The following is an 11849-nucleotide window of genomic DNA, read 5'->3' on the forward strand; positions in this document are numbered from 1 at the left end:
GATCGCCGAAGCCCAGCAGGTCGAGGCTGCGGTGGCCGGGAGCGGCCACTGCACTCCAGTCTGGGCGACAGAGTGAGACTCCAACTCAAAAAAAAAAAACAATGGCAGATGAAATTCGGCCCACGGGCCACAGTTTCTGAGGCCTGGCCTCGACACTAGCTCTGTGGCAGGAATCTAACAAATGCCTTCACATCACCCCTTCTACCTCACCTGATGAGGTAGGTACCATGACGACATCCACTTTACAAGTGGGAAAACTGATGCCCAGAGGGTGGGGTTTGGGCCTAAGCCCAGCTGGGTCCACACTGTAGGCTATTATTTTCTCAGCCACGCCATGATGCCTCCGCCTTGACCCAGTCTGACTTATGACCCACAAGGGCACACGTGGTCTGGCCCCCGCCAGCCTTCCTCAGTCTCTTCGTTTTGTATTTATAGCATTCATCGCGGTTGTAGTTAGGGATATATATTGGTGCATATGAAGGCTGTCTCTTTTCTTTTCTTTTCTTTTCTTTTCTTTTTTTGAGTTAGTGTCTCACTCTGTTGCCCAAGATGGAGTGCAGTGGCACGATCACGGTTCCACTGCAGCCTCCGTCTACTGGGTTCAGGTGATCCTTCTGTCTCAGCCTCTCAAGTAGCTAGAACCACAGGCACATGCCACCACACCTGGCCAATTTTTTTTTTTTAACTATAGAGACAAGGTCTTGCTGTGTTGCCCAGGTTGATTTCGAACCACTGGGCTCAGGCAATCCTCTCACCTCTGCCTCCCCAAGTATTGGTATTACAGGCGTGAGTCACCGCACCCAGCAATATTATTTCTTTCTTTTTGAGTTGGAGTCTCACTCTGTCACCCAGACTGGAGTGTAGTGGCCGCTCCCGGCCACCGCAGTCTTGGCCTGCTGGGCTCCGTCAATTCTTCCGCCTCAGCCTTCCAAGTAGCTGGAACTACAGGCGTGTGCTACCACTCCCGGCTAATTTTTTAATTTATTGTAGAGATGAGGTCTCACCAAGTTGCCCAGGCGAGTCTCGAACCCGCAGGCTCATGCAATGCACTCACCTCAGTCTCCCAAGGCGCCGAATTACAGGCTGAGCCACCAAGCCCGGCTAATATTATTTCTTTATCTAATTTCTCTCTCCCCTACTAGACTATAAACCCATGAGTGCAGCAAACAGGTCTGTCTCATAGCTCCAACACATGTAGGTCTGCTTCAACCCAACACATCTATTAAAAGAAAACTATATAATCTGAACATGACCCTTCATCTAGGGAAACCTCAAAAGCCCAAACTGCCCCAATCCCTGACACCCAATGTAGCCACAGTAATTACAACAGCAAACCCACCTGCACTTTGATTTGGCTGTGCAATTTGAAAAATATTTTCATGCCCAAGACCTCCATAAATCACTTTATTTTTGAGTCAGGGTCGCACTCTGTCCCCCAGGCTGGAGTGCAGCCTCAACTTCCTGGGCTCAGGTGATCCTTCTGCCTCAGCCTGCCAAGTAGCTGGGACTACAGGTATGCACCACCACCATGCCTGGATAATTTTTTTTTTGTAGAAATGAAGTCTCACTATGTTGCCCAGGCTGGTCTCCAACTCCTGTGCTTAAGCGATCCTCTTACTTTGACCTCCCAAAGCGCTGGGATTACAAGCTTGAGCCATCGTGCCTGGCCATTTTTAAATTTTTTTAGAGGCGGGATCTCGTCTGGGTTGATCTCGAACTCCCAAGCTCAAATAACCCTCACATCTCCGCCCCCCTAAAGTGTTGGGATTACAGGCATGAACTGTTGCACCTAATACATGCTATTTTATTACCACCATCACCACCACTATCATCACCGACATCATCCACTGCCAATACAACTGTCACCACCATACTTGGGACAATTTCTACTTCTTGTAGAACTGCCGGCTTAAATGTCACTTTCTTGGGGAGATTCTCTGACATAACCCCACCACCACAGGTTGTACCCTTAACACCCTTTATCCCAACACTTAGCACTTCTTTTTTTCTCTTTTTTGAGTTAGAGTCTCTCTCTGTCTCCCAGACTGGAGTGCAGTGGCATGCGCATGGCCACCACATCCTCGACCTTCTGGGGGCTCAGGTGATCCTTCTGCCTCAGCCTTCCAAGTAGCTGGTAATAGTAGGCATGCACCACCATGCCCGGCTAATTCTTTGATTTATTGTGGGGATGAGGTTTCACCAAGTTGCCCAGGCTGGTCTCAAGCCCCTGGACTCAGGCAATCCTCTTGCCTCTGCCTCCCAAAGTGCTAGGATGACAGGCATGAGCCACCACACCTGGCAACTTAGCACAATTCTAGTTGAATGATTATACATGTAATGATCGACTACAGCCTACCTCTGCCAAAATTGAGGCCTGTGAGAGCAGACACAGAATCTATCTTACTCAGTCTTGTATCTCTAGCCCTTACCACATCTCCCAGAACGTAGTAGACACTCATCAACACACCAAGCAATGAGGTTTATGTAATTAATGACTTTCCTATTCACTTTAGAAAACATTTGATCCAACAAAGATACCAAGGCCCAGAAAATTAGAGAAGCCTTCCCAAGGTCACACGGTGACTCAGGGCACAGCCTAGGAAGGAACCTCAACCACTCGACTCCCAGTTAAGCAATCATTCCATCAGACTATGCCCTGAACCTACAAGGACTCCACACAAACATAGCTCCTGCAATGCAGCTAGGAGGTACTATGACAGACACACTGTGGAATAAGAAGACCCAGTGTTAAGCCCCACCTCTGCCCTCATTGACTGTGTGACTATGAGGAACTCATCTGACTTCTCTGAGCCTCGACTTTTGTATCTATAAAATGGAAGGTGGTAATCCCTACCTAGTAGAACTGTTGTTAAGATCTGAACTGGATGTACAATCAACTGGGGTGTGTATGATTCTTGAGGACTACATCTCAAAAGATGCAGCATTTTACCTGGAACTTCAACTCCAAGAATGCAATAGCTCTTGCAGACCTTAGGTCCCAAATCGAAAAGAGTGATGGGAGACCACCCAATTTGGAGCCAACAATAGTGCTTGGAACTCTCCCATCTTGGAATCTTCTATAGTCCTTGGGCTTCCCCGACCTCCCAACATGCTATAATGCTCAGAAAGCTCCCAGCATGCAACAGTTTTAGGGGACTCCAGGTCCAAATATAAAAGTGTTTGGAGGGCCTCCAGTTCCCAGTCAACAACAGAACTTGGAGCTCTCATTTTTGAGTTTTCTATAGTCCTTGAGCTGTCTCCAACTTCTAGAATGCAGCAATACTTAAGACCCCACCTCTCACCATTCAACAGTGCTTGAGACTCCACCTATCACCATGCAATGGTGCTTGGAGATCTCACCTCTTAGCATGCAAAAGTCCTCCATGACCACAGGTCCAAATATAACACAGTATCTGCCAGGCCTCAGACAACAATAGGGCTTGGAATTCTTCTATCTTTGAGCTTACTATAGCCCTTGGGCTTCCCATAACACCCAGAATGCAACAGTACTTGGAGATCTTCCCAGCATGCAACAGCGTGAAGAGAGCCCATCTCCCAGCAAACAATAACACATAGAGATCTTAACTCCCAACATGCAACCGTGCATAGAGATTCTATCTCCCAGCATGCAACAGTGTGGAGAACCCATTTCCCAGCATGCAATACATGGATCTTCCCAGCATGCAACAGTGTGTAGAGAGCCCATTTCCCAGCATACAACAGTGCATAGAGATCTTATCTCCCAGCATGCAACAGTGCATAGAGATCCTATCTTCCAGCATGCAACCGTGTGTAGAGAGCCCATCTCCCAGCATGCAACCGTGTGTAGAGAGCCCATCTCCCAGCATGCAATAGTACTTGGAGATTCTCCCAGCATGCAATGGTGTACAGAGAACCCATCCCCTGGTATGCAACAGTGCATCGAGCTCCTGTCTCTCAGCATGCAACAGTGCTTGGAGATGCCCCCAGCATGCAATGTCTTCAGCCTCCAGGCTCTCAACCCTCACCTGAGAGGCCAAAGCAGATGGCTCCAACTCGGAGCAGGAACTCTGCACCTTTACTGAGCACCATGATGATACAGAGGCACCCCAAGGCCATGACTACCAGGCCCAGCACGGCTATCACCGCAGCTGCCACATTCACCTCTGAAAGGAGAGGGGAGAAGCAGAGAACATGAGATGGAGGGAATGGGGAGGACTCATCTACAGGGGCCCAGGGCCAGGAAGATTTAAGACTCAGGACTAGAGAAGAATTTCCAAGCAGAAGATCATCCACCAGTCTCACATTTTACTTAAACAGTTTTTATTTTTTTGCAAGAATTTTTTGAAAGTTTTGCGAGAATTTTTGGCAAACTGAACTTACACTTTTATTCTTTTTCTGTTTGTTTTGTTTTTATTTATGTCAATAGTTTTGGGGGTGAAAATAGTTTTTGGTTACATGGCTGCTGTCTATAGTGGCAAAGAAGTCTGGGCTTGAAGTGTACCCACCATCCCCACCTGTGCACACTGTACCTGGCAGGTGATTTTTCATCCCTCCTCCCACCCCCTTCTGAGTCTCCAGTATCCATTATTCCATTCTCTATGCCTTTACAGATCCTTAGTTTAGCTTCCACTTACAAGTGAGAACATGTGGTGTTTGGTTTTCTGTTCCTGTGTTAGTTCACTTAGGAAGATGTTCTTCAATTCCATCCAAGTTGCTGCAAAAAAACATGATTTCCTTTCTCTCTCTCTCTCTCTCTGTCTCTCTCTCTGTCTCTCTGTCTCTCTCTGTCTCTCTCTCTCTCTCTTTTCTTTTCTTTACTTTACTTTTCACCTTCCTTTCTTTTTTTTTTTAGGTGAGGTCTCACTCCTGGGCTAGAGTGCAGTGGCACGATCACAGCTCGCTGCAGCCTCGACCTCCTAGGCTCAAGCAATCCTTCCACCTCAGCCTCCTAAGTAACTAGGACTACAGGCACACACCACCATGCCTGGCTAATTCTTTTATTTTTGTAGAGATGAGGTCTCTTTATGTTGCCCAGGCTGGTCTTCAACTCCTAGCCTCAAGCAATCCTCCTGCCTTGGGCCTCCCAGAGTTCTGGGATTATATGAGTGAGCCACCATGTTCAGTCTATTTCATTCTTTATTATTGCTGAATAATATTTCATAGTGTAAATATACCATATTTTCATTATCCACTGATCAATTGTATTTAGGTTGATTCCACATCTTTGTCATTGTAAATTATGCTGCAATGAACAAGTCAGTGCAAGTGTCTTTTGTGTATAACAACCTCTGTTCCTTAGGGTAGATACCTAGGAGTGGGATCGCTGGGTCAAATGATCGATCTACTTTTAATTCTTTGAGAAATCTCCAAATCGATTTCCATAGAGGTTGTGCAAATTTACACTTCCACCAACAGGGTATAAGCATTCCCTTTCACCACATCTATGCCAACTTCTATTATTTTTTGATTTTTTTAATATTGGCCATTCTGATTTGTATAAGGTGGTATCTCATTGTGGTATTAATTTGCATTTCCCTGATGATGAGGGATATTGAGCATTGTTTCATATGCTCATTGGCCATTTGTATATCTTCTTTTGAGAGATGTCTGTTCATGTCACTCGCCCACATTTTAATGGGGTCACTTGTTTTTTTCTTGATGATTTCTTTCGGTTCTTTGTAGATTCTGATTATCTGTCCTTTGTCAGGTATATAGTTTGCAAATATCTTCTCTTTATTCTGTAGGTTGCCTGTTTGCTCTGTTGATTATTTCTCTTGCTGTACAGAATCTTTTCAGTTTAATTAGGTTCCATTTATTTATTTTTGTCTTTGTTGCATTTGCTTTTGGGTTCTTACCCATAACTTCTTTGCCTAGGAAATGTCCAGAAGAGTTTTTCCTAAGTTTTCTTCTAGGATTTTTCAGGTCTGACACTCAAGTCTTCAATCCATCCTGAGTTAATTTTTGTATATGGGGAATGATAGGGATCAAGCTTCATTTTTCTGCATATAGCTACTTAATTTTCCCAGCACTATTATTTGAATAGGGTGTCCTTTTCCCTGGTGTATTTTGTTTGCTTTGTCAAAGGTCAGTTGGTTGTAGGTATTTGGGTTTATTTCTGGATTCTCTATTTTGTTTCATTGGTCCATGTGTCTGCTCTTTTTTTTTGAGTTGGAGTCTCACTCTGTTGCCCAGGCTGGAGTGCAGTGGCACACTCATGGCCACCACAGCTTTGATCTGCTGGGCTCAGGCGATCCTTCCACCTCAGCCTTCCAAGAACCTTGAACCACAGGTGTATGCCCCACACCCAGCTAATTTTTGAACTTATTGTAGAGATGAGGTCTTGACAGGTTGGTCTCAAAACCATGGGCTCAGGCAATCCTCTCACCTCAGCTTCCTAAAGTGTTGGGATTATGGGTGTGAGTCACTGGGCCTGGCCGGGATGTCTGTTCTTATACCAGTACCACGCAGTTTTGGTCACTACAGTCTTGCAGCATAATTTGAAGTCATATAATGTGATGCCTTCAGCTTTGTTCTTTTTGTTCAGGAATTGCTTTGGCTATTCTGGTTCTTTATTGATTCCATATAAATTTTAGGATTGGAAAAATTCTAATTCTGTGAAAAATGATGTTGGTAATTTGATAGGGATTGGGTTCAGTCTGTAGATTATTTTGGGTATTATGGTCATTTTAACAATGTTGACTCTTTCAATCCATGAGCATGGGATGTTTTTCCATTTGCTTGTGTTTTCTACCATTTCTTTCATCAGTGTTTAGTAGCTCTCCTTGTAGAGATCTTATACCTCCTTCATTAAATATATCCCTAGGTATTTTAGTTTTTGACTGTTAGTGTAAATGGAATTGATTTCTCAACTTGGTCATTGTTGGTGTATAGCAGCACTGTTAATTTGTGTGTGTTGATTTTGTATCTTGAGATGGTACTGAATTCATGTATCAAGTCCAAGAGTCTTTTAGGGGAGTTTTTAGGATTCTTCAGGTATAAGATTGTATCTTCAACATACTGAGATAGTTTAATTTCTTCTTTTCCAATTTAAATATGCTTTCTTTCTTTTGCCTGATTGCTGTCGCTAGGACTCCCAGTACTATGTTGAATAGGAGTGGTTACTTACGTTGTTGAGGGGACTACAACTCAGAGAGGGTCAGGTATTTGTGTAAGGTCACAGAGCGAAGAGAGGACAGAGCCAAGATTAGAAAGAGAAGGGAATGGCCAAGTATCACTTATGATTTGGTCACCATGTGTTCACAGGTGAGAAAACTGAGGCAGTGGGTTGTATGGAGACAACAGCAAAAGTGGTGTGTTATAGCAGAAAGATCCCAGTTGGAAATTCTCTCCACTCACTTCCTAGGTGGAAGATTCTGGTAGAGTCACTGAATCCTTCTTGGCTTCAGTTTTCCTCCTCTGGAAAATCAGGATCCAAATCCCAATCTGATGGGACTGTCCTAAGAAATCACGTATACAGGGTGCCCAGTGCAGCACTCAGCACACAGATGGTGCTCCCTACACATGCACCAGAATTATTTCGCTATCCCAGAAACACGCGGTGGCTCATTCGAGCCCACAGGGCACAAAGATCTGAGAGAAAGGACAGAGAGCTTTCAGGAACCGCCATCTCTGAGGCCCTACTATGTGCCCAGGTCCACAGCAAATGTTTCAGCAACACCATCTCATTACATCTCTACAAAGGCCAGATAAGATGCATGATATCATCACACCTCCTTTACTGGTAGGAACACTGAGGCACGGGGTGGATGGAGAGACTGTAGCACGGGGTGGATGGAGAGACTGTAGTTAGAGTAGAAAGGACTTTACGAATTCAGAATTGCATTGTCTGGCAAAGTCACCATCAGGCACGGGTGTTCTCTTAATCTTTGATCGATTTCAATTAAGCACAATCAAAATCTCCATTTCCCCACCACACCAGCCGCATTCCAAACATTCAGCAGTCGCATGCGGCCAGTGGACCGTACAGATCAGTGCAGATATAGGATATTTCCAGGTGCACACTGTTTTAGAGTCAGAATTTGAGTTTACACCCTGCTTCTGCCACTTTCTGGGGGAAAAAAAATAATAATGTTTACCATTTCTAGGCCAGGTGCAGTGGCTCACCCCTGTAATCCCAGCACTTTGGGAGGTGGAGGTGAGAGGATTGCCTGAGTCCAAAGGGTGGAGACCAGCCTGGAAACTTGGCGAGACCTCGTCTCTACAATAAATCAAAAAATTAGCTGGGCATGTTGGCACACGCCTGTAATTCCAGCCACTTGGAAAGTTGAGGTTGAAGGATCACCTGAGCCTAGCAGGTCGAGGCTGCAGTGGCGTGAGCATGCCCCTGCACTCCAGCCTGGGCAACAGAGTGAGACTCGACAAAAACAAACAAACAAACAAATTAAAAGAAGAAGAAGAAAAAAAAAACCAAGCAGGGCGCAGAGGCTCACACCTGTAATCCCAGCACTTTGGGAGGCAGAGGCAAGAGGATTGCCTGAGCCCAGGGGTTTGAGACCAGTCTGGGCAATTTGGCAAGACCTCATCTCTACAATAAATCAGAAAATTACCCCAGCATGGTGGGATGCGCCTATAGTTCCAGCTACTTGGAAGATTAAGGTGGGAGAATTGCCTGAGCCCAGCAGACCAAGGCTGCAGTGGCCATGAGTATGCCACTGAAGTCCAGCCTGGGTGCAGAGTGAGACTCTGACTCAAAAACACAAAAATAATAAACAAAAACCATTTCTGGGCTTCTATTTTCTAATCTGGAAGGGGACAATAAAGCCCCTGCCCTGCAGGGTTTTGGAAGGACTGGAGAGCTTATAAATGAAATGCCCAGCATTGTGCTTAGCATGTAACGGGCACACACTTGTGAGATGTTATGGTGCCATCCACAGAGAGGGGCTGTGACTTGCCCACAGTCACACAGCAGTGGCCAGGCAGAGTTATAGGTGAGAGGATCAGGGACAGGGCTCTGAAGAACCAAGTCTTCATCCTTAACTTTGTGGCCACCACTCCACAGAGATGGAACATCATCATGTTACAAACACCAGGCCCATCCTGGAGTAAATTAGAGGAGATGCCAATGCTGTCTGGAACTTCCCAGCCCTAGCCTGCCTCCTGGGGGCTGGGGAGAGGGGGAGGAGGGGTGGGGGGCGGGGAGTGCTCACCTTTCTTTGTGGTTCTCTGGAAGATGTGCGCATTCTCTCCCGTGGTGAAGAATTTAAAGTAGGAACAGTTTGCTTCTGTAGGAGCAGGAGAGAAGAAGTGAGGTGAGGGCATGAGCTCTGCCGTGTGAGGCTCAGGACTGGACATGTGACATCACTCACAGGAGCCTAAAGCTAGGACAGTAGCACCTCTGATTTCCAGAGGAGAAAAATGATGATTAGAGACACAGAAGCTACCTGCAACCACACTACCATGCAGGAGCTGGGTTTCCAGTCCAGAGCTCTGAGGTCCAGATCTGAGGCCTCCAGTGGGTCAGTGGCCTCTTTGGACCTCTGATTTCTCCTTTTTCTTTTTTTTTTTTTTTTAAAGAAGGAGCCTTGTTATGTTGTCCAAGCTGGTCTCGAACTCCTGGGTTCAAGCGATCCTCCTGCCTTGGCTTCCCAAAATGCTGGGAGTACAGGTGTGAGCCACTGCACCAGATCTGATTTCTCCTTTTTTTTTTTTTTTTGAGTTGGAGTCTCACTCTGTCCCCCAGACTGGAGTGCAGTGGCCCCTCCTGGCCACCGCAGCTTCAACCTGCTGGGCTCTGGGGATCCTTCCGCCTCAGCCTTCCAAGTAGCTGGAACTACAGGCATGCGCTACCACGCCCGGCTGATTTTTTGATTTATTGTAGAGATGAAGTCTTGCCAAGTTGCCCAGGCGGGTCTCAAACCCATGGGCTCAGGCAATTCACTCACCTCAGCCTCCCAAGGCGCGAGATTAGAGATTGAGCCACCGAGCCCGGCTGATTTCTCCTTTTTAAAGTGAGATAACCCAGGCATGGTGGCTCATACCTGTAATTCCAGCACTTTGGGAGGCTAAGGCAGGATGATTGCTTGAGTCCAGAAGTTCGAGACCAGCATAGGCAATATAGCATGATTTCATCTCTAATAATAATAATAATAATAATTAGTATTATTATTATTATTAGCCAGGCATAGTGATGTGCACCTATAGTCTCAGCTACTTGGGAGGTTGAAGCAGGAGGATCACCTGAGCCTAGGAGGTCGAAACTGTGGTGAACCATGACCATGCCACTGCACTCTAGCTTGGGTGACAGAGTGAGACACTGACTCAAAAAAATACATAAAGGGAGATAATCTCTTTCCTAGTCCCTTTAAATGGGTTTGTTGAGGGTCAAGTGGGATTAGAAATGGATAGTCACTTTATTTAACAAAGGACACCAAGATACAGGCAGCAAAAGTCTAACAGACTCAGAAAAGACTCCTGTCTCACAAAGGATTCCTGTCTAGAGTGCACAAAGAACTCCTGCAGATAAGTGAGAAGAGAGAGTCGACCCGATTGAAAAATGGGCAAAGGGCATGAATAGGCATTCACAGGAGGAGCAGCCTGGGTCCCTCTCAAGCACATGAAGAGACAAGCCACTTTCCCAGGGATCAGAGAGATGCAACTTACATCCACAGGGAGGGACCACTTTTGATCCGTTAGATTGACAGATATGAAAAGGGTAATGCCAAGCGTTTGAAAAGATAAGAAGAAATAGCTGGGAGTGTACACTGAAGACACTCTGAGATACTTTATGAAGTGAAGCGTGTTCAGGCCCTGTGACTCAACAACCTCACTTCTGGGGTTGCATCCAGAAAATCAATGTATGGGAACTCATACGCAGACATTTACAGCAGCCCTCTGTGTAAATAGCATGCGGTCAAGAATCGTGTCCTCTGCAACATGGATGCAGCTGGAGCCCACCTTCTGAGCGAATTTTCACAGAAACAAGAAAGTGAAGACCATGTACTCTCCCTTCTAAGTGGGAGCTACACACGGAATGCACACATGCACAAGGAAGGAAACAACAGACATTGGGGATCCCTAAAGGGGGAGCGATAAGGAGGGAGGGAGGGAAGAAGGGAGGCGGTAAGTGTTGAAACTGAGTACCATGCCCACCTCCTGGGGACAGTTTCAATAGAAGCCCAAACCTCGCCATCATGCCACGGTATGCCTGTGTAACAAACCTGCACAGGCACCCCTTGAACCTAAAAAAAGTAAAGATAAAGAATTTAAATAAATAACGGAGCCGGGCTCGGTGGCTCAGCCTGTAATCCCACACTTTGGAAGGCCAAGGTGAGAGGATGGCTGGAGCCCAGGAGTTCAAGAACATCCTAGGCAACACATGAGACCTAGTCTCTATAAAATATTTTTTAAAATAGCCAGGATTGGTGGTGCAAGCCTGTAGAGCCAGCTATGTGGGAGGCCAAGGCAGAAGGATCACCTGAGCCCAGGAGGTTAAGGCTGTGGTGAACTGGGATTGGGCCACTGCACTCCAGCCTGGGTGACAGAGTGGGACACCATTTGAAAATAATAAATTAATAATTAAAAATAAAAATTCAAAAATGGAACAAAATCTATTATAGCATGGTCTCGTGTATGTAAAACACACACACATAAACTAACATGAAGTATTTTCCAAGTCTAAATACATATACACGATGTATATCAAACACATTAAAGACATGAGTAGCTGGGCTTGGTGGCTCAGCCTGTAATCCCGCGCCTTTGGGAGGCTGAGGTGAGTGTATTGCCTGAGCCCGCGGGTTCGAGACCCGCCTGGACAGCAAGACCTCATCTCCGCAATAAATCAAAAAATCAGCCGGGCGTGGTAGTGCATGCCTGTAATTCTGGCTACTCGGAAGGCTGAGGCAGGA

At 46.0% G+C, this 11849-nt stretch overlaps 1 protein-coding gene across 1 annotated transcript in view; it reads right to left on the reverse strand.

Annotated features, from left to right (window-relative positions):
- Positions 1–11849, reverse strand: part of CACNG6 (calcium voltage-gated channel auxiliary subunit gamma 6) — a 24143-nt gene that overhangs the window by 5308 nt on the left and 6986 nt on the right. Inside the window, exons 4-5 of the mRNA XM_021706907.1 lie at positions 9150–9224; positions 4008–4145 (exon numbers count right to left, since the gene is read on the reverse strand). Coding sequence (XP_021562582.1) covers positions 4008–4145; positions 9150–9224 — 213 coding nt within the window. The remainder of the gene's footprint in view (positions 1–4007; positions 4146–9149; positions 9225–11849) is intronic.

This window comes from Carlito syrichta, unplaced genomic scaffold, assembly GCF_000164805.1.
Source record: "Carlito syrichta isolate Samal-C Ts95f unplaced genomic scaffold, Tarsius_syrichta-2.0.1 Scaffold316208, whole genome shotgun sequence".
NCBI classification, from domain to species: domain Eukaryota; kingdom Metazoa; phylum Chordata; class Mammalia; order Primates; family Tarsiidae; genus Carlito; species Carlito syrichta.